Source organism: Chanodichthys erythropterus, chromosome 17 (assembly GCF_024489055.1).
Source record: "Chanodichthys erythropterus isolate Z2021 chromosome 17, ASM2448905v1, whole genome shotgun sequence".
Classification (NCBI taxonomy): Eukaryota; Metazoa; Chordata; class Actinopteri; order Cypriniformes; family Xenocyprididae; genus Chanodichthys; species Chanodichthys erythropterus.
In genome coordinates, this window is record NC_090237.1 from 12,963,507 (window position 1) to 12,981,693 (window position 18,187).

Below are 18,187 nucleotides of genomic sequence, written 5' to 3' on the forward strand. Positions count from 1 at the left end.
AACATTGAGAAAAAAAATATTAATTAAAATCAATAAATACATTGGTAAACTTTGCTTGGAAATGTATAGTTCAAATGATGCAGCCTTGCTAATATTTTAAAACAGCAAACAAGTATAAAGGATTACATTCAAACAAATTGATGATTTTTACATGTACATAGCCTATATTTTATATTAATTGGGATTTCTTGCAGTTTAAGGGAACAATATCTCTGGTGATTAATTAGAGCTCGAGTTTAGCTTGAATTTTCTGTCTGCCTTGTATTTTTACTCAGCTTTTCTTCAAGCAAAACTGAACGGGTATATCTGAAGATTTATTTACTGTTTCGTTTTAGACTTTACGAGGTCCAACTGAATGCAATGACTTTCGAAATAACCAACAGTAAACGATGAATGAATATAATTTCCACATTTTGAGCAGAATTCAAACTTTGCTTCAGAGCTTATATGAATATTTATTAGAATAGGTTTAGCTGTCAACGAACACTGCCGAAGGACGCTTTTGCTATCTTATTAACATCAGCGCACTTTTTGCCCTCTGTAAACTCAACTGCCTCCATGAACTCAGCCATGGCGTGGCGTTGTTTGGAATCACTTAGTTTCCGACAGAATTTTATATAGCTATATTAACACGGATCAGGAAGACGTCCCACTGTTTATGTCTTCACAAGGCTGAACAACCAATTAAAAAATTAGAAAAGAAGGACAACTGTTTTTGCATCTATTTTTTACACATTTCATATTGGGAGGAAGTTATTAGGCGCGGCTTTACTCATGTAGGAAGGGATCAGAGGACTGCCCATTAACTATATCAAGAAATAACTTTACATCTGGCATGGGGATCGCAAAAACTAACTCGGACTCCGGACGTTTTAGGTGATTTAAAACAAGAAATTGTTGCTAGATTCGACAGCGCGCTCGTGAAGAAATCTGGCTTCTTTGCACCAAATCTAATCGGGTTTTCTGTTGGACACTGACTTTAACATCTATTTCCCGCTGCAATTTTCTCAGTCCGAGTATATGCGGCTTTCGCTATTATAAGAATATTTTACTTACGTTTGTAATTTGTAGTGGCGTCGACCGAGGAAGCCTCTCATTCTCCTCGCCTCGCAAGCAGCGTTTTACAGTGCTTTCACTTCGCTTCCCGCGAACCAAGTTTGTGCCAGCCTTCTGCTCTCCAGTGAAACAGTCAATAATTAGATTAAACTACTCTCCGGTTTAGTCGGGTTTTAATTTACAGCTAAGCTACCTGAAACTAAACTTCTTAAACTCCAATTTAAAGCTGTCGCTCCGTGCCAAAGATGGCTGGAGAGCATGTTTCTCGAAATTCACTACTGTCCATTGTTTTGCGAAAACTAACCCATTCACTGCCGGATCACTGGTGCACCCAGACCAATAGAGGCTTAACTTGGAAGACGAGCATAGTTTTTAATCTTGAGTGATATCTTTTGTTGTATTTATTTACTGATATATATATATATATATATATATATATATATATATATATATATATATATATATATATATATATATATATATATATATATATATGTATAGGCTCTATCTTATATCTTATATTTTCCACTGGAAAATGGGAAAAGTGCAAAACTGTGTGGCTAAACAAGAGGGGCAATGACTAATAAGGATGTCCAAAGATCTATGTGTAGCCTACATGTGCCGGTGTTCTGTATTCCTGTTGTTTCATTCATTTTTGGAAAAACATGCATGATATTTTATACAAATATTTGGATTCAATGATCAAAAATGTCAGTGGTGTAACCATCAGGACAAAATAGCTACTTTCCTTGCAACTTCATTATTTTGGCAACCAAATCAAAACACATTTTTTAAGGTAAAACAAATAAATTCATATATACGCCACAATGATATGCACACTGATTTTTTTTCATTTATATGTGTAAAAATGTATTCATATAAATATTTAAAAAAAGAAAGGTTGAGGTACTACATCTTTGACTTTGAAGCCCCTCAAAAATGTGTGTATTTTTGAACAACGTAGTAGATCCATTGTCTTAAATAAGGATTTATTTAAAAACTGATTTCAATACTTTAGAATTTCTCTTTTGGGAAATGAAAATGTTCTGTTCACATGAAAATACTTTTCTGCACAGTATCATTTACAAATGTACATTTGGACAATAAAAAAAAAAAAAATTGAAAATTGAAAATCAATGCATACCCTAGTGGTGAATGAAAATAAACCGAAATAAAAAATGATGGGGGTTCTTTTTCAGCAGATAAACCCAAGGTATACCAGGGCGTGCGTGTGAAGACCACTGTCAAGGAATTACTGCAGAAGCACAGAGCCCTGCAGGCACAGAAAACCGCAACGGTAAACAATGGTGTTGGATACACAATAAAAATCATAAGCAGACATTACTGACTTGTGGTAGCCAAAGTAAAGTGAAGCGTGGTCAGTCCAAGACCAAATGTAAAGCACCACGCCCCCTCAGGCCTGCATGCATTTTTACATAATAATCCTACAACGTAAGATTTCTGCTGTTTTCCAAGTAAAGATTAATGTTTTCCCAATGCTTCTCTCTCTCTCTCTCTCTCTTACATTTCATCATGTAGAAATCACAAGCAATGGCTGGTCGCGATGTCTGCTCTACGACCTTGAATAGTAAGTTTAAAATAGCAAATGAACTGGACGACGATAACCGATAGTGAAAAGGCAAATGATAATAAACCTTCTCCCTATTAACATGTAAGAGCTTGAATTTTAATCAGGAAACCTGAGAACAAGACAAAACAAAGTATACTTGACTGCATGCAACTTACTCTAAAATAGAAACCCTTTTCATCCACCGTCAGGCATCAGCTCTACATCTACAATTGTAAGGAAGAAATCAAAAATAAATAAAAGAACAATGACACCTACATCTATAGGTGTTCCTTACAGACCCTGGAATGATCTCCTATTTATAAACTACTATTCAAATGTGATTTAGCTGTTGGCTGATGGTCTCGTGACATCATCCCAAGTCTTACTGGCCTAATTTAAATGTTCTCCTGTGCTCAAGCCAGCATTTTCTTCTGTGTTCCCAACAGCCCACCTTGATGTCTTCTCTGGAATGCAAGCTCCAGAGCCCTATTTCCAGACACGTCCCTTTACCGAAAATGCCAATATCCCGATGGAGAATGCTTATGATCATCAACAGATGATGCACATGATGCCACCTGAGACTTTCAGCGGCAGTAATTTCGTGTGTCCCACTTCATCGCAGTGGTCTAATGGATATATGCCTTCAAATACGGACCTCTATGGTACTAGCCTGGTACGTGTTTGGTGCTTCTTAATTTGAAATAAAAGCTTTCGCCTGTACTACAGTTATAATGTTCAAATATATGATTTCATCACGCGTGAAGTATTTTAATAAGGGTTTCGTGCTTTTGCAATCTGTTTCCTCAGGTATCGAGGTCACCTTCAGACTCCTTCAATCTCCCCAGTCCAGTCGACTACAACAGTTACTCCCCCCCTCAGTCCCACTCTTCTTCTTCCTCGTGCTACAGCTCCCCGACACGGATGGATTTGAGCTCCAGTTTCTCTCCAGAGAATTACCACTATCAGCATTGCAACCTTCAGCATTGTTTTTGTCTGTCGCACTGGTCCAATGCGCAGGAAGGCATGACAACTTCGGAGTATGCGCCCTACGGCTCATCAGACTGTTTGTTTTCATATAGCGACGACAGTTATTTCAGAAGGGATACCTCAAACTCAGAGATGTGTTACTTATAAAATGCAGTTTTTGAAGCACTTTGCGCGAAAATTCAGTGTCATAATTGATGCATTTGAATGCATTTGTTGTATTTTAGTTTAGATCAAAGAAAAAGCAATGATAGAATGCATGATTAGGCTTAGGTTTGGAGAGTTGTTTGTTTAGCAACAAGGTTGATTGCAGAGAGCTAACTATGTGTGAGTATAATTTACAAAATATTCATTTATCTTTTCTACAATAAACATATTTTTCATAATTTTACTGGAATCTTTTGTTAAAATTGTTTAGATGTGTTAATAATGGGGAGCTATTCCTGATTTTCAACGTTCAGTATGTGTTTCTCTAGAAATGCACATCGGAGCTTTGACAGTTTTTTTTAAAACGTGCAAAACAGTTTTAGTAGCTATAAGGGCACAATTATTGTTTTGCATATCAACATTCAACACGAGAAAAGTAGGGGAGGGGGATGTATACACAGCATATATTTATAAAAACAGTTTTGATATTAAACAATGCTTTTATTAGGCTATAGTTTATAACTGTTAACATTTTTTGCTCCTATAACAAACACTAAAATTGTCTAGCTGTCTAAATTGTATTGCTGCCTTAAATTTTTCAAAGTAAAATCACAGCTTGCATTGCACTTTTCATCATCATCATCATCATCATCATCATCATCGTAGAACAAGAATTTTCATTATCACACACTTTCACTAAAATATGAAATCGAAAGGAAAACGCAGCACCGTTAACTTCAGTTCAGACGATGCAAAATTAAACAAAGAAAATGTATCGCATACATATCATGGTATCTCACGGGGTTCAAAAATATAGATGTATGAAATGGTAAACAGGTCTGGAATAATCGTATAATTATCAGCACATGTAAAATACGAGTCCCAAACTATAAGCAGTGCATTTACAGTGTCAAAGAAGTCTTTAGAAATTAAAGATAGAAAACTTTATTCATGCTTGAATATCGTTTTTTAAACATGCTCAGACATCAGCTTTCATTCCTTTAAAGTAAATGTCCCCTATCTCTTTTAACTTCGGAACATGGCACGACTTAATCATTTAACGGTCACGCAGTGGTGTATTCATTAACTACAGATACAGGGAATGTTTTGCAGTCAAACAGTAGGGTGTGTACAGTTGGCAGAAGCACATGTTTCGTGCCTGCTGCGCACCAACTTGGAAATCCCCAGGAGAGCAAAGGACAAGGAAGTCTTCCTCTATCCACACTTTGGCTTCTTGTTTCCTCGAACGGAGTCCCTCCCACTGATGTTAGAGTGCAATAATGATTCCAGCACACATTTCTCTGACATCTACTCATGTTATCTTTGAGTCTGAAAATTGTTATTCTTCTAAGGAAGGTCCAGTCTTAAGCGGGATTTTCCAACAAACTGACATTGCCACTTCCAGTGAAAAGAAAATCATATTTTCTAATTTTCTTTACAATAAATGTAGTGAGAAATGTACTCTTGTTTAGCTGTGAGTGCACATGATAACGTTTTTACCCATGCCACTGTAAGAAATTATGTAGTTTACCACTGTAATTGTGTTGAAGTCACCACAATGGTGATCGGTGTTCAATTTGCTTGGGATCTTGGTCAGTGTATGTTCATAGTCAAATTTTTGATCTAGCCAAGTCAGAACTTTGATAAATGAAAACATTTGTTAAAACAATGACAAGCTAGAGTATTAAATAAGCTATTTAGCTGATTATAATTTAGTCAAACTATATTAACATTATTTCGTCATGAAGATTTACCAATATCTTATTTCAAATTCATAATTGTTTGTAGATGGATATTTCACAATAGTGAAGCAGCTGCTGAGATACATCTTTGATGCGACACAAGATTTTTTTTTCTTCCATCATCTAATGATGCACAGACATCAATACTCGACATACAAAACACAACAATGGTGACACTCAACAAATAACAATAAAAAAGATAAACAAGCAACACAAACTGCTAAAAGTGAAACAAAACTAAGTTCAGCAGCACAGATCAAACCAAGAAGTATAAAAAAACTCATGTTGCATTGCATGCTGGGTACCTTCATAGTACATATGCACTATAGAAATACAGTATATTGTTTACAGGAACTTTTGTTTTACAATACTGTAAACTCACAGTAAAGCCAAGCCTTTTTTTTACAGCACAATTGTAAAAACTAAAGTTGCATAGCAGTAAAGCATTGTATCACTTTTACAAGAAATTACCAAGAATGCAGTTAGATACAAGAGAAGTGCTACTGTGGAACAGTGTGCAGTTACATAGGGGAAGGGCTGGGGGATGCGGTGGAACTGAGTCCGGGGAGTGAATTTTGCATGGGGGCAAGGTTTCAGTTCAAACTGGTTATATTTTTCTGGGCAATGAAAAGGCGTTTTGCCTTCTATCCACTCGATAGCAAATGTAACGGGATTGTGTTCGTAAGTGATTGCGCAATGCTCACTTTTGTGAATGGCAATACATGGAGCCAATGAGAATGCGCTTCTATTAGTGCTTGTGGCAATACTTTATTTTAGGGTCTTTTAACTAGTTGCTTATTAGCATGGTTATTAATACTGACTATTTATTAGTACTTATTAAGCACATATTAATGCCTTATTCTGCATGAACTTATTCTACATTCCTAATCCTACCCAATATCTGAACTTAGCAACTACCTTACTAACTATTAATAAGCAGTAAATTAGGAGTTTATTAAGGGAAAAGTCGTACTTAATAGTTTATATGTGTTCCCTATACTAAAGTGTTACCATGCTCATCTAGCAGTTACGTCAGCTTAGTTTACAGGGAGTCAAGTCATTTATTTAACGTCTAATACAGCCTATATATGATCCAACAATGATGTTAACTTTTTTCAAATATGAGATGAATTCTAAGACCGTATACTGTCATTATTCAGTGTTGCTTCAGTTCATTTCAATAACTGTTCAACAACAGGTGCTGAATTGTATAGCACTTTTAACAAGTTTTTAATATTATTATTATTATTATTATTATTATTTTCCTGAAATTTTCCTTGGACCTCTTAGCATCCCCTTGCATTCATCTGGGGGTAAACTCTGAACCCCAGGGCGCACACCATTTTTCGTTTGGTGTTTACGTTAATTCAGATTCCACTTTTTGAGGGATAATAACATTTCCATTAAATCCATTGAATCACTTCCAAGATACAGTAAATTTGGCTATTTATATAGCTGCATATAAATACATATAGGCTATTTTTTCCACCTACTAAATCAATTTGCATATTCCACACAGTTGTAATGTTTTCAAATTGTGTCCCATATGAATGTATCTTCTTAAAATGAAAACATTTAAAACTGTGATGTATTACAAAAAAAAAGGCTGAGGTTTAAAATGCACCCCCCTCCCCCCATACACCCTGCTTTTGTAAGATATAGGCCTACCGTGATCCTATACAGAAGTTTTTTGTTTTTTTTTATGTAGCATATTCATCCTTTCTAATGACACTACCATCACTGATACCATGATTCATTAGTTTAAACAAGAACACTGTGGACTGCTGTGGAACATTATAAGGATTAATTGCACCAGCCAGTCCTCGTCTTGGAGGTTAATCTGAGTGTAGAGGTTTTGTACTCTGTTCTGATGATAGATAACACCACTATCAGACGGTGTCTCAGTTGGTGGGAGAGGTGCCAAAATACTTCAGTGATGCCATTAGGAATTTGAATTCAACAGTTTCACACCTTGTTGAAGACATTGAAAGTATCCTGTTACAACAGGCTGACTGCAATTGAGCATCATAGGAGGGAAACATTAAAGCAGCTTGGTGTTATTTACAAGTCTTATTTAGAGCTGTTTTACACTTGAGATTTATTTGTTTGTCTAAGTTTGCATAATTTGACCTAAGATGTCTTTTCACCAAAGGTTTTTTTGCAGTATGAAGGAAACTATTATGTTCATGTCTGTTGGTTAATTAGTACAGAAAAAAGGAAATGCGGCTGAATAAATCTTTTTGTGGTTATGTTTGATTCATTAAAGAAGGTTAACGAACAATCACTTAATTAACCTTTTTTGTGTATGTGCCAGGAGTGTCTATCCCCATGCAGAGACCAAGAAAGATTTAAAAATAAAAGAGTAAAGCAATTGATAATTGATAATCTCATGGTGCATTTTCCATCTGAATCCAGTAAGTTTAGGCCCTGTGTGTTGAATAAGATGCGTTTTGGTCAATCAGATCACATAGACGAAGAGGACAAATACCCAATTCGTTGTGTAAATGTTCATGTGGTCGAATGTGTTTGAACGGCCACAAAAGACCACCGACTGACCTAATGTGTAAACGTTATGGGACGCGTGCTAGTCAGACAAGATTTAAACTTTGTCAGCTGAAGACCCACGTTTGGTTTGAAGACAAAAAACGTACCAAGAGCACCATTCCTGATTTCTAACACACACTCACAGTGTTCGGCATGGTATTCCAGCTATCAGAGCAGACAGAGGACAACTCCTGCTCTCTGCATGTTGATATGTAAATTGCGCAAGCTTATTTTGTCCATTAGATCAAAAGATCTGAAAAAACCCGTACATTTACTTGCCCATAGAACCTCCCCTTGAAGAAATCAGGACAAAAGTGGTTGAAAGTGGACAAAAGAGATGATTTAAAACACCAGGTGGAAACGAGGCCTTAGATGGAAAGCAAATAAATGCATTTTCTTAAAGGATTAGTTCACCCCAAAATGAAAATTCTGTCAATAATTACTCACCCTCATGTCGTTCCAAACCCGTAAGACCTTTGTTCATCTTCGGAACACAAGATATTTTTGATGACAGAATGCTGTCAGATTTCCTTCCATTGACTGCCTTTGTAACTACCACTTTGATGCTTCGAAAACTTAATGAAGAGATTGGAAAACTAATCCATATGAATTGCACAGTTTAGTCCAAATTTTCTGAAGAGAATTGTTCGCTTGTTATGATGAACAAACTGAATTTAGGCTTTTATTTACATATAAACATTGATTAGCGAACAAGCTCAACCTAACCTGAATAACACACAAGAACAAACCTCTTCAGGAAATCTGACAGCATTCTGTCATCAAAAAGATCTTCATTTGTGTTCTGAAGATGAACAAACGTTTTATGGGTGTGGAACGACATGAGGGTGAGTAATGACAGAATTTTCATTTTTGGGTGAACTAACCCTTAAGGCCTTCTGCTTTTCATATTTTTTTCTCATCCCCTAAAGATCTTGGCCTCAGAAGTGTCTCTAAAGTTTAGGAGTTGTTTTCATTTCATGAAATCATCACACCAACAAAGTTTTAATTTGAAACACAACAGTGAACACCATGTGAGCTATCCAATTTCAATAATAAGAAACAAAACAATTCTCAGGAAAACTATAGAACTTCAGGCCAAACATTTCACAAACACCAACGCATGTAGAAACTGAAATCTGTAAAAGATGTCTTAACAGAAACCATAAGTGTAAGGGCAAAGGGCAAACATGACAGTGTTACTTATTTTTTTATGGCAACACTGAATTATGATCAGAAATGAACCCTGTGCCGACTATGGCCTGTAGGTCAGCTAACTTGATCTCTACTCCAATACACTGTATATTTGTCTTCAGCCTCTCAAAAATCAATTATATCATTTTCAAATTTAAAATTAAAGCACATTTCTATATGATAACTATAGTTTTGCTCTAACTTTGAATCAACATTGTTTGAGGTAATCATAGATAATTAAGAATACTGAAAAAATGATATTGAGATAAAAGCGTCCAAATTCTAGACAAAGGGCTTTTTGACTTCTCATTTGAGTTGAGTGCATGCCACTTCTTTTATAGAAAAACACATGCATTCAGCATAAATCAGGTAGAAGATATAACATCTACTCTAAAATACCAGTAATGGTCATTCCTGAATGACACTATCATAAATTACTTTCTCATTATAGTGAGAGGTCAAGATTGAAAAGATAAGCAGATTTATGTCAACAGAAATGACAAGATATACATTTAGTTAAACAGCAGCTATGACAAAAAGACACATATTTCTAGGAACTCTAGCAATCAGCTGAAACTGGATTCTGTGATGTAAAGTAACTTGAATAGAATGAACATAAGGCTATTAAACTTGATGTGTTTTACACAAAAATGCAGTATAAGTAAAAGGTATATTTGTTAATAGTACTCAATTTACCTTGCATTTCACCTTTTTTTTTTCTAGTAGTAATAAAACACTCTGTTCCTAGAGAAATTGAGGGCAAGTCGTATCATGCCCCTCTCAGCTTTCTCCTAATACATTTCTCAGTTGTTGATGTTAAGTTTTTCTCATAGACTCTTTGCCAACATGGATTGTCTAGACCTGTTTGTACGGTGAAATCCCCCCAACCCCCCTCCCCGAATTTAAACCGAGAAGGACCCAACCCCCCCCCCGGAACGCGACGTCAACCGTGGGGGAGTTAGTCTTGGGTGGCATCAGGAAGGGCATCAGCCATAACATTTATGGAAAATTACTGTGTGGATGATTTAACTTCAGTGACCTATGGCAAGTATCAGTCAAAAGAAAGAAAGATACAGAAGAGACTTTCTGAAGGCCAAATTCATTACTTCAGTTCCACTGGCAGTTCTTGAAGTTTCTTATGATCCTTGTCTAAAGAATTCATCTAGAGTGTTTCCTATCTCTCTTTAAAACCAGAAATTTGGGTTTTCTGCAATTTTCCCAAGGAAAAAACAAGACTGTGAGATCTTCGTACTGTGTAACGGCCATTTGATAGGAGGAGCTTGGAAATGCTGGTGTCTTTTTTCAAGTCATGATTTATCACTGGGATCCTGGTGACATTTCAAAATTGTGTTTGGAAATATGAAGTGAATATCATTTACTCTTCATGTTTACCAATACAAGCAATAAAAATCTAGTTTAGTAATGGGTCTCAAGTACACACTTCTCCACTGTATTTAACTTTGACCTGTTTCACTGCTTTCTCATTCTAATGTTGTCCCCCTCCAGCACACACTTTCCCTGCTTCTCACGCCTTGTACTGTTCCTCCTTCCATCTGTCAACATTTGTGCAGACATGCCCCTGGATCCTGTTGGACAGATTCAGCGGCACCTTAAAGGTAAGAAGAAGTATCTTGGCAGCACGGTGTGTTTTCTGAAGAATCATGCCCAAAAATTTGTGCACAAAGGTAATGTTCATTCAAGAAAAACAACAGTGTCAGTGTCTTACTTGGTTTCATTCACTCATAGTTCTCTTTATGGTTTGAAAACACCCATTTTCACCAATTTTGTCTTCTGTCTAAATTTAAAACAACTGAACTATGACCAAGCTTTTCACACGCAGAAAAACACAATGTTGGGTTTCAGTGCAACATCCTGTAAGTAAAAAAGGTCCTCTATGACCCTGAAGCATGCGATTGTTGGCAATGCAAAGCAAACATATGTTTAAGGACAATATAAAGATAGATTGTCAAATAACCTACCTGATCCGTCTCAACTGCCCAGTGTTCCCATAAACACAAATTAACTTGATGAAATGACTAGCAGTATGGGCACTATATTCTCTAGTACATCAGAAACTGATGCACCCATCAGATTAAAAAATGTTAGACAGAAAAATACTGCATCAGAAATACAATTGTAAATATAACCTTTGACAGCATTTTATAATTCAGCTTAAATTATTGTCCCCCGAGAACAATTGCAGTGCTTTACTACTATAGGCAGAGGTGGGAAGTCCAGGGGTCAGAGAGTAAAAGTCCTGCCATATTTTTATTCCACCCACTGAAGCATTAATGAGATAAATAAGTGTTTAATTGAGTGATGATTGACCATTATTGAAGACACCTGATGATAACAAGCAGAATCACCAAAGGAGAAAATCACTATTTTTAAGTTACCATCATCGAGTTCAGGATTTGTTTTAGTTGAGCTCTTGACTCTTTAATAGATTTTGTTTGGGCAGTTTTAACTGCATTAAAACCAAAGTTAAAAGATGATCAGGTGGTGTTGGTTATGTTTTCACATAATCATTATTTGATCTGAATCACTGAACTAATTTAGAGCCCAATCTTAGTTAGATTTACATTATTGATTACAGCAGCACTGTGATTCTACAGCAAAAGATCAACTTTATCAATACAAACTTTTTTTTGAAAGTTATCCTTATCACACACACACAAAAATTTTTTTAGGCACACACAGACATCAAGAATCAGCACATGAATCTCAATAACGGTGACAAGCAACATGTTCTGATCAACAGATCGACTCTGAACATTAGAAAACAAGCTACTAAAAAGTCACAGAAAAACAGCAAAATTTAAATAGTGTGAATAAAGAAAATTACAGACAATTCAGCTCATAATTTATTCATGCAGCAATGCATGATGGGAGGCATGGATGAATTTTGTTTGGTGGCACCCAGAATGCATTGCAACATGCTTTATTACTCTCACCACTGTTGAGATTCACAGGTTGATTCTTGCTGTCGGTGTGTTTAAATAAAGTTGTTTTTTTTTTTGTTTTTTTTAAATCAGAACTTTAAAAATATATATATATATTTTTGTATTGCTAAAGTTGAATTTTTGCTGTAGAATCACAGTGCTGTTGTAATCAACAATGTAAATCTAACCAAGCTTGGGCTCTAAATGAGTTCAGATCACATAATGATTATGTGAAAACATAACCAACACAACCTGATCATTTTTTAACTTTGCTTGTCTGGTTGGTTTTAACACAGTTAAAACTGTCCAAACAAAATCTAAAATTAAAAAGTCAAGGGTCAAGAGCTCAACTAAAACAAACCCTGACCTTGATGATGGTGACTTAAAAATTGTGATTTTCTCCTTTGGTGATTCTGCTTGTTATCATCAGGTGTCTTCAATAATGGTCAATCATCACTCAATTAATCACTTATTTATCTCATTAATGCTTCAGTGGGTGGAATAAAAATATGGCAGGACTTTTACTCTCTGACCCCTGGACTTCCCACCTCTGACTATAGGACAGGAAGAGCTCTTCTCAATATTAATATTATTATTAACTCAATATTATTAACTCCTCTCAAGGTCATGTCCCAAAACCATTCAAGCTGGCAGTTATGAAGCCTCTCATTAAGAAACCACAACTAGATCCAAATGAATTGTCAAACTACAGACCCATTTTAAATCTTCCATTTATGTCCGAAATACTAGAAAAAATTGTGTCTTGTCAGTTGTGCTACTCCCTGAAAAAATTATATCTTTTAAAATTACAAATGACTTACTTCTAGCTTCTGACCAAGGTTGCATCTCAACACTAGTTTTACTTGATCTTAGTGCTGTGTTTGACACTATAGATCAAGACATACTCTTAGATCGATTGGAGAATTACACCAGTATTCAGGCACAGGCATTAGGATGGTTTAGATCATTCCTATCTGACTGTTACCATTTTGTTTATTTAAATTAAATGATGGAGTGCTGCAAGGTTCTGTTTTAGGCCCTCTGCTATTTTTAATATAAATGCCTCGGTAATATTATTAGAAAACATGGAATTAGTTTCCACTGTTATGCTACTCAGTTATATATTTCATCACGGCCAGATGAAATCTGAAAACTATCCAAGTTGGCAGAGTGTGTTAAAGATATAGAATATTGGATGACCAGTAAGACTGAAGTATTACTTATTGGACCAAAAACCATGTACACAGAATCTCTTAGAATATAATTTGCGTCTAAGGATATACTGTTACTTCATCCTCTACAGTTAAAGACCAGGGTGTTATATTAGACAGCAACTTGTCTTTTTATAATCATATTTTAAATGTTACAAAAACAGCCTTCTTCCATCTCAGAAACATTGCTATACTATGGAACCTGTTTCTGATGCAGAAAAGCTAGTTCATGCATTCATGACTCTGGATTACTGTAATGCATTATTAGGTGGTTGTCCTGCATCCTCAATAAACGAAACCCGAAAACCAGTCAGTATCAGGTGTGACCACCATTTGCCACACGTAGTGCAACACATCTCTTTCGCATAGAGTTGATCAGGTTGTTGATTGTGGCCTGTGAAATGTTGGTCCACTCCTCTTCAATGGCTGTGTGAAGTTGCAGGATATTGGCAGGAACTGGATCATGCTGTTGTATACGCCAACCCAGAGCATCCCAAACATACTCAATGGGTGACATGTCCGGTGAGTATGCTGGCCATGCAAGAACTGGGATGTTTTCAGCTTCCAGGAATTGTGTACAGATCTTTGCAACATGGGGCCATGCATTATCATTCTGCAACATGAGGTGATGGTCATGGATGAATGGCACAACAAAGGATCTCGTCACGGTATCTCAAAATGCTATCAATAAAATGCACCTGTGTTCGTTGTCCATACACTCAAAAAAATAACTCTTTGAACGAACATAAAAAAATCATAGAAAGGATTTCCACATGATTAAGTTGCTTTATTTCAGCATTATGCAATTCTGTTATTCCAATTTAATGTACTTACATTTGGTCAACTTAATTTATTAAGGTTGATTCAACTTATTTACTATAGTTGAGCAAAGCTTAATTTAATAGTGTCAGCCCAACTAATTTGCAATGTTTTGGACCAACTCATTTAAGTTGATCCAATCTATGCAATTTAAGTTAGCCTAGAAAAAGTGCTTAATGCTGAAAGAAAGCCATTTAATCACACGGAAATCCTTCCCATGATTTAATTACATTAATTCAAAGAATAGCTTTTGAGTGTTAATAAATTAAAACCTTTTTAACATACACTCAAAAAAATTACACTTTAAACTAACTCAAGTCAATTATGGACAGTGTTTCCACACAACCAACTTAGTTTTTATTAACATTAAAGGTTTATTTTACTCTATGCAAAATCCTTGAGTTGTGACAAAACAACTGACTAAGGAAGAATCTATGTAAAATAGATATGTCCAACTTACTCAATTCAATCATGGACAGTGGTTCCACATGATTGAGACAAGTAAAATCCAATAGAATCAACCATGTTAAATGAACTAGAATCAATTGTGTTCATTTGAAATAAAATAAATAAAAAGCAATAAATAAATAAAAAATAAATTGTTTTCATATACACTGATTATTTTACAAATAATTCTTCTCGTTTAATTTTGTGATTTATATAACTCTTCAGACATTCTGTGTTAGAAACCTAGATGTGATACTGGATTCATCCTAATTTGCATTAACCAAAAACACAGTAAAGCCTAAATTGATCATAAGTCCGTTGGTGGCAATGGTTTTACAATCAACATAGGCTTACAATGCTTTTGGGAAATGCAACCCAGAGCACCACAATGATTATTTTCTTATTAAAGTTAATAGAAAGATTGTTAGCAGGTCCTCAACCCAAGCACAAGTGCAACAATTCACCACAATGGTAACCCTAAAACTATTATTTAACAGAAACTTTTAAATACCAACATAATAGAACAGTAAACATTAAAAAGTCTTTCCATTTTCTCATCTTCCTAAAAACTGCTTAAAATAACACTTTATTTCAACATTTACACTCCTAGTTCAGCCCCTTTGCAAAGCATGATGGGAAGTGAAAATCCTGTTTGATTGAGTCCTAGTTGGGTTTACTTGATTGAAACATGTTATTTTAATATAAAAAACATCAAGTTAAGTAAAAAAGTAATTGTGATTGCAAAAGTAATTGTTTCTTACTTCAACTTAATTTAACATGAAGCAATTGAATTTGAATCAGAAACCTAATACAATGGTGCTGAATCAAAATAAGTGTGAACAGCATCAATAAATCATTTTTTTTAGTGTAACATACACCTGCCCATACCATGGGCCATACGGCCCGCCAGCATGGGCCACTTGATCCACAATGTTGACATCAGCAAACTCCTCACCCACACGAAGCCATACACGCTGTCTGATATCTGCCCTGCAAAGTGAAAACTGGGATTCATCCGTGAAGAGAACACCTCTCCAAAGTGGCAGACGCCATCAAATGTGAGCATTTTCCCACTCAAGTCAGTTACAATGAAAAAACTGCAGCCAGATGAGTACGATAAGCATGCAGATAAGCTTCCCTGAGACGGTTTGTGACAGTTTAGAACTTCAAAAACTCTAACAGAGATGGAGTGATTTTTACATTTGGCTCATAAATACTGGAACAGCCTTTCTGATAATATTCAGGGCAGTTTACCCAGTCAGCACATCTATGTGGGGCCCAGATGGCTGTCAAACTGGGGCCCAGCCGCTTTTGTCCACAGTTTCCATGGAGGCCCCACATGGGTTAGCCCAGATTAAATGAACACTACTCAGTGTGCACACTACAGGCTGTTAAATGTAACACAGAAACACGCTGGAGCTAATGAGATAATTAGGTGATAACGAGCAGAATCACTGAAGGACAGAGGAACAAAATACGACTTTGACTTCAGCCACAGCCTTCGATGAAATCAACTGAAGATAAAAGACATTAAATCTCTCAAGATCTGATTAAACAACTCCACAAACAGCATTACCAGCTTTACTTATTACTAACTAGATTGACTTTATTTCTGACATATATCTACAGAAGTTGTTATGGAGAATTACCAGAGGTTTAGATATTGATTTGTTGAAAATAAGTTTGGTTTGATGTCACCATGATCAAGGTTAGTGCTTACTTCAGTTAAGCAGTTTGACTCTTGGCTGTTTTAATGATAGTCTTTCTTTGGCTGCGCTAGCTGTTTGTTATGGTAAGAAAACCAAATGAAAATGTGTTAAGCTGTTGTCAGTTATTTCAGGATAAGAATATAATTGTAATCATGTTGTGGCTTTATTTGCTAGTCCAATGACTGATCTTTATATTAAAAAAATTATTAACTTTTTTCTAGAATTACAATAAAACAGTTGAATAAATCAGATCAAAATAATAAATCTGAAATATACAATATACACGAAACACTTTAAAGGTGCCCTAGAACCCTTTTTCTCAAGATGTAATATAAGTCTAAGGTGTCCCCTGAATGTGTCTGTGAAGTTTCAGCTCAAAATACCCCATAGATTTTTTTATGATTCAATTTTTAACTGCCTTTTTTGGGGCATCATTAAAAATGCACAGACTCTGTGCGTGTCCCCTTTAAATGCTCGTGCTCCACGCTCCCAATCTCGCAACTCTATAATACATTGCATAAAAAAATTTCACACAGCTAATATAACCCTCAAAATGGATCTTTACAAAGTGTCCATCATGCAACATATCAGATCATGTGAGTAACGTATTTATTTGGATGTTTACATCTGATTCTGAATGAATTTGAGGCTGTGCTCCGTGGCTAACGGCTAATGCTACACTGTTGGAGAGATTTATAAAGAATGAAGTTGTTTATGAATTATACAGTCTGCAAGTGTTTAATAATGAAAATAACGACGGCTCTTGTCTCCGTGAATACAGTAATAAACGATGGTAACTTTAACCACATTTAACAGTACATTAGCAACATGCTAATAAAACATTTAGAAAAACAATTTGCAAATATCACTAAAAATAACATGATATCATGGATCATGTCAGTTATTATTGCTCCATCTGCCATTTTTCGCCATTGCCCTTGCTTGCTTACCTGCATAAAGTCTGTTGTTGCGTCACAGTCGGTGTTATGTTGAGATTCGCCTGTTTTTTTTAGAGGTCTTTTGCAAAACTCGAATTTACATAAGAAGGAGGAAACAATGGCATTTGAGACTCACTGCATGTCATTTCCATGTCATTTATCTTCAGTTGATTTCATCGAAGGCTGTGGCTGAAGTCGTAGTTCTTGTTGTTCCTCTGTCCTTCAGTGATTCTGCTCGTTATCACCTAATTATCTCATTAGCTCCAGAATGTTTCTGTGTTACATTTAACAGCCTGTAGTGTGCACACTGAGCTGTGTTCATTTCATCTGGGCTAACCCATGTGGGGCCTCCATGGAAACTGTAGACAAAACTGGCTGTGCCTCAGACAGCCCAGGTGACATCCATCTGCGCCCCACATATCTGTGCTGGCTGGGTATAAGTCTAGATTAAAAAGTTTAAATCCAAATTAAAGACAACTCTTTAGCAAAGCATTCACATAATGCACCTCATAAATCTTGTACATCAGCTATATGCTATTTGCTTTTCTGTCTCTAGAGAGTACAGCTCCATATTGGATCCAGCTTCTCGATATTGGATTTCAGATGCCCCAACACCCGTGAAGAGAGGACACAACCCTTACGAGGACTTCAGATGTTGCCAACTCTTAATAAACATACATGACTGCCATGTATTGTAATCATTATGATCAATAATTGTAATAATTGCTTTAATGAGATCATTGTTTTTGCCTAAATGAATACATGACAATAGCTAGCTGCATGATTTATATTATCTTAGAACTGTACATTTTTGACATATGGACATTACTTTGGTCACCTCTGATAACAAATTACTCTAAATTGTAATGTAGGAACGTGTTTTTCTG

General features: G+C 35.8%; 1 protein-coding gene across 4 annotated transcripts; it reads left to right on the forward strand.

Moving 5' to 3' along the window:
* The first annotated feature begins 225 nt into the window (after positions 1–225).
* On the forward strand, positions 226–17,985 carry linc.pou2af1 (lnc RNA pou2af1). 4 transcript variants are annotated; one of them, XR_010892180.1, is made up of 7 exons: positions 226–876; positions 2,256–2,353; positions 2,596–2,644; positions 3,073–3,299; positions 3,434–3,937; positions 10,741–10,850; positions 17,857–17,985. XR_010892180.1 is itself a non-coding variant. In XM_067365359.1 (4 exons), exons 2-4 carry the CDS (start codon positions 2,608–2,610, stop codon positions 3,758–3,760), a joined length of 591 nt encoding a protein of 196 aa, XP_067221460.1. In that variant the 5' UTR covers positions 2,243–2,353; positions 2,596–2,607; the 3' UTR covers positions 3,761–3,970. The 4 variants fall into 4 exon arrangements, 1 of the variants encoding a protein (XP_067221460.1); XR_010892181.1 differs by lacking the exon at positions 226–876 and adding an exon at positions 1,636–1,852 and having other exon boundaries at positions 2,259–2,353; XR_010892179.1 differs by lacking the exon at positions 226–876 and having other exon boundaries at positions 2,243–2,353.
* The last annotated feature ends 202 nt before the right edge of the window (positions 17,986–18,187 follow it).

Excerpts from the sequence above, each read along its gene's own strand:
- linc.pou2af1 (XM_067365359.1), top strand. The coding sequence starts at position 2,608 with ATGGCTGGTCGCGATGTCTGCTCTACGACCTTGAATA. Across the intron at positions 2,645-3,072 it reads CTGCTCTACGACCTTGAATA|CCCACCTTGATGTCTTCTCT; the intron begins GTAAGTTTAAAA and ends TGTTCCCAACAG. Across the intron at positions 3,300-3,433 it reads ACCTCTATGGTACTAGCCTG|GTATCGAGGTCACCTTCAGA; the intron begins GTACGTGTTTGG and ends CTGTTTCCTCAG.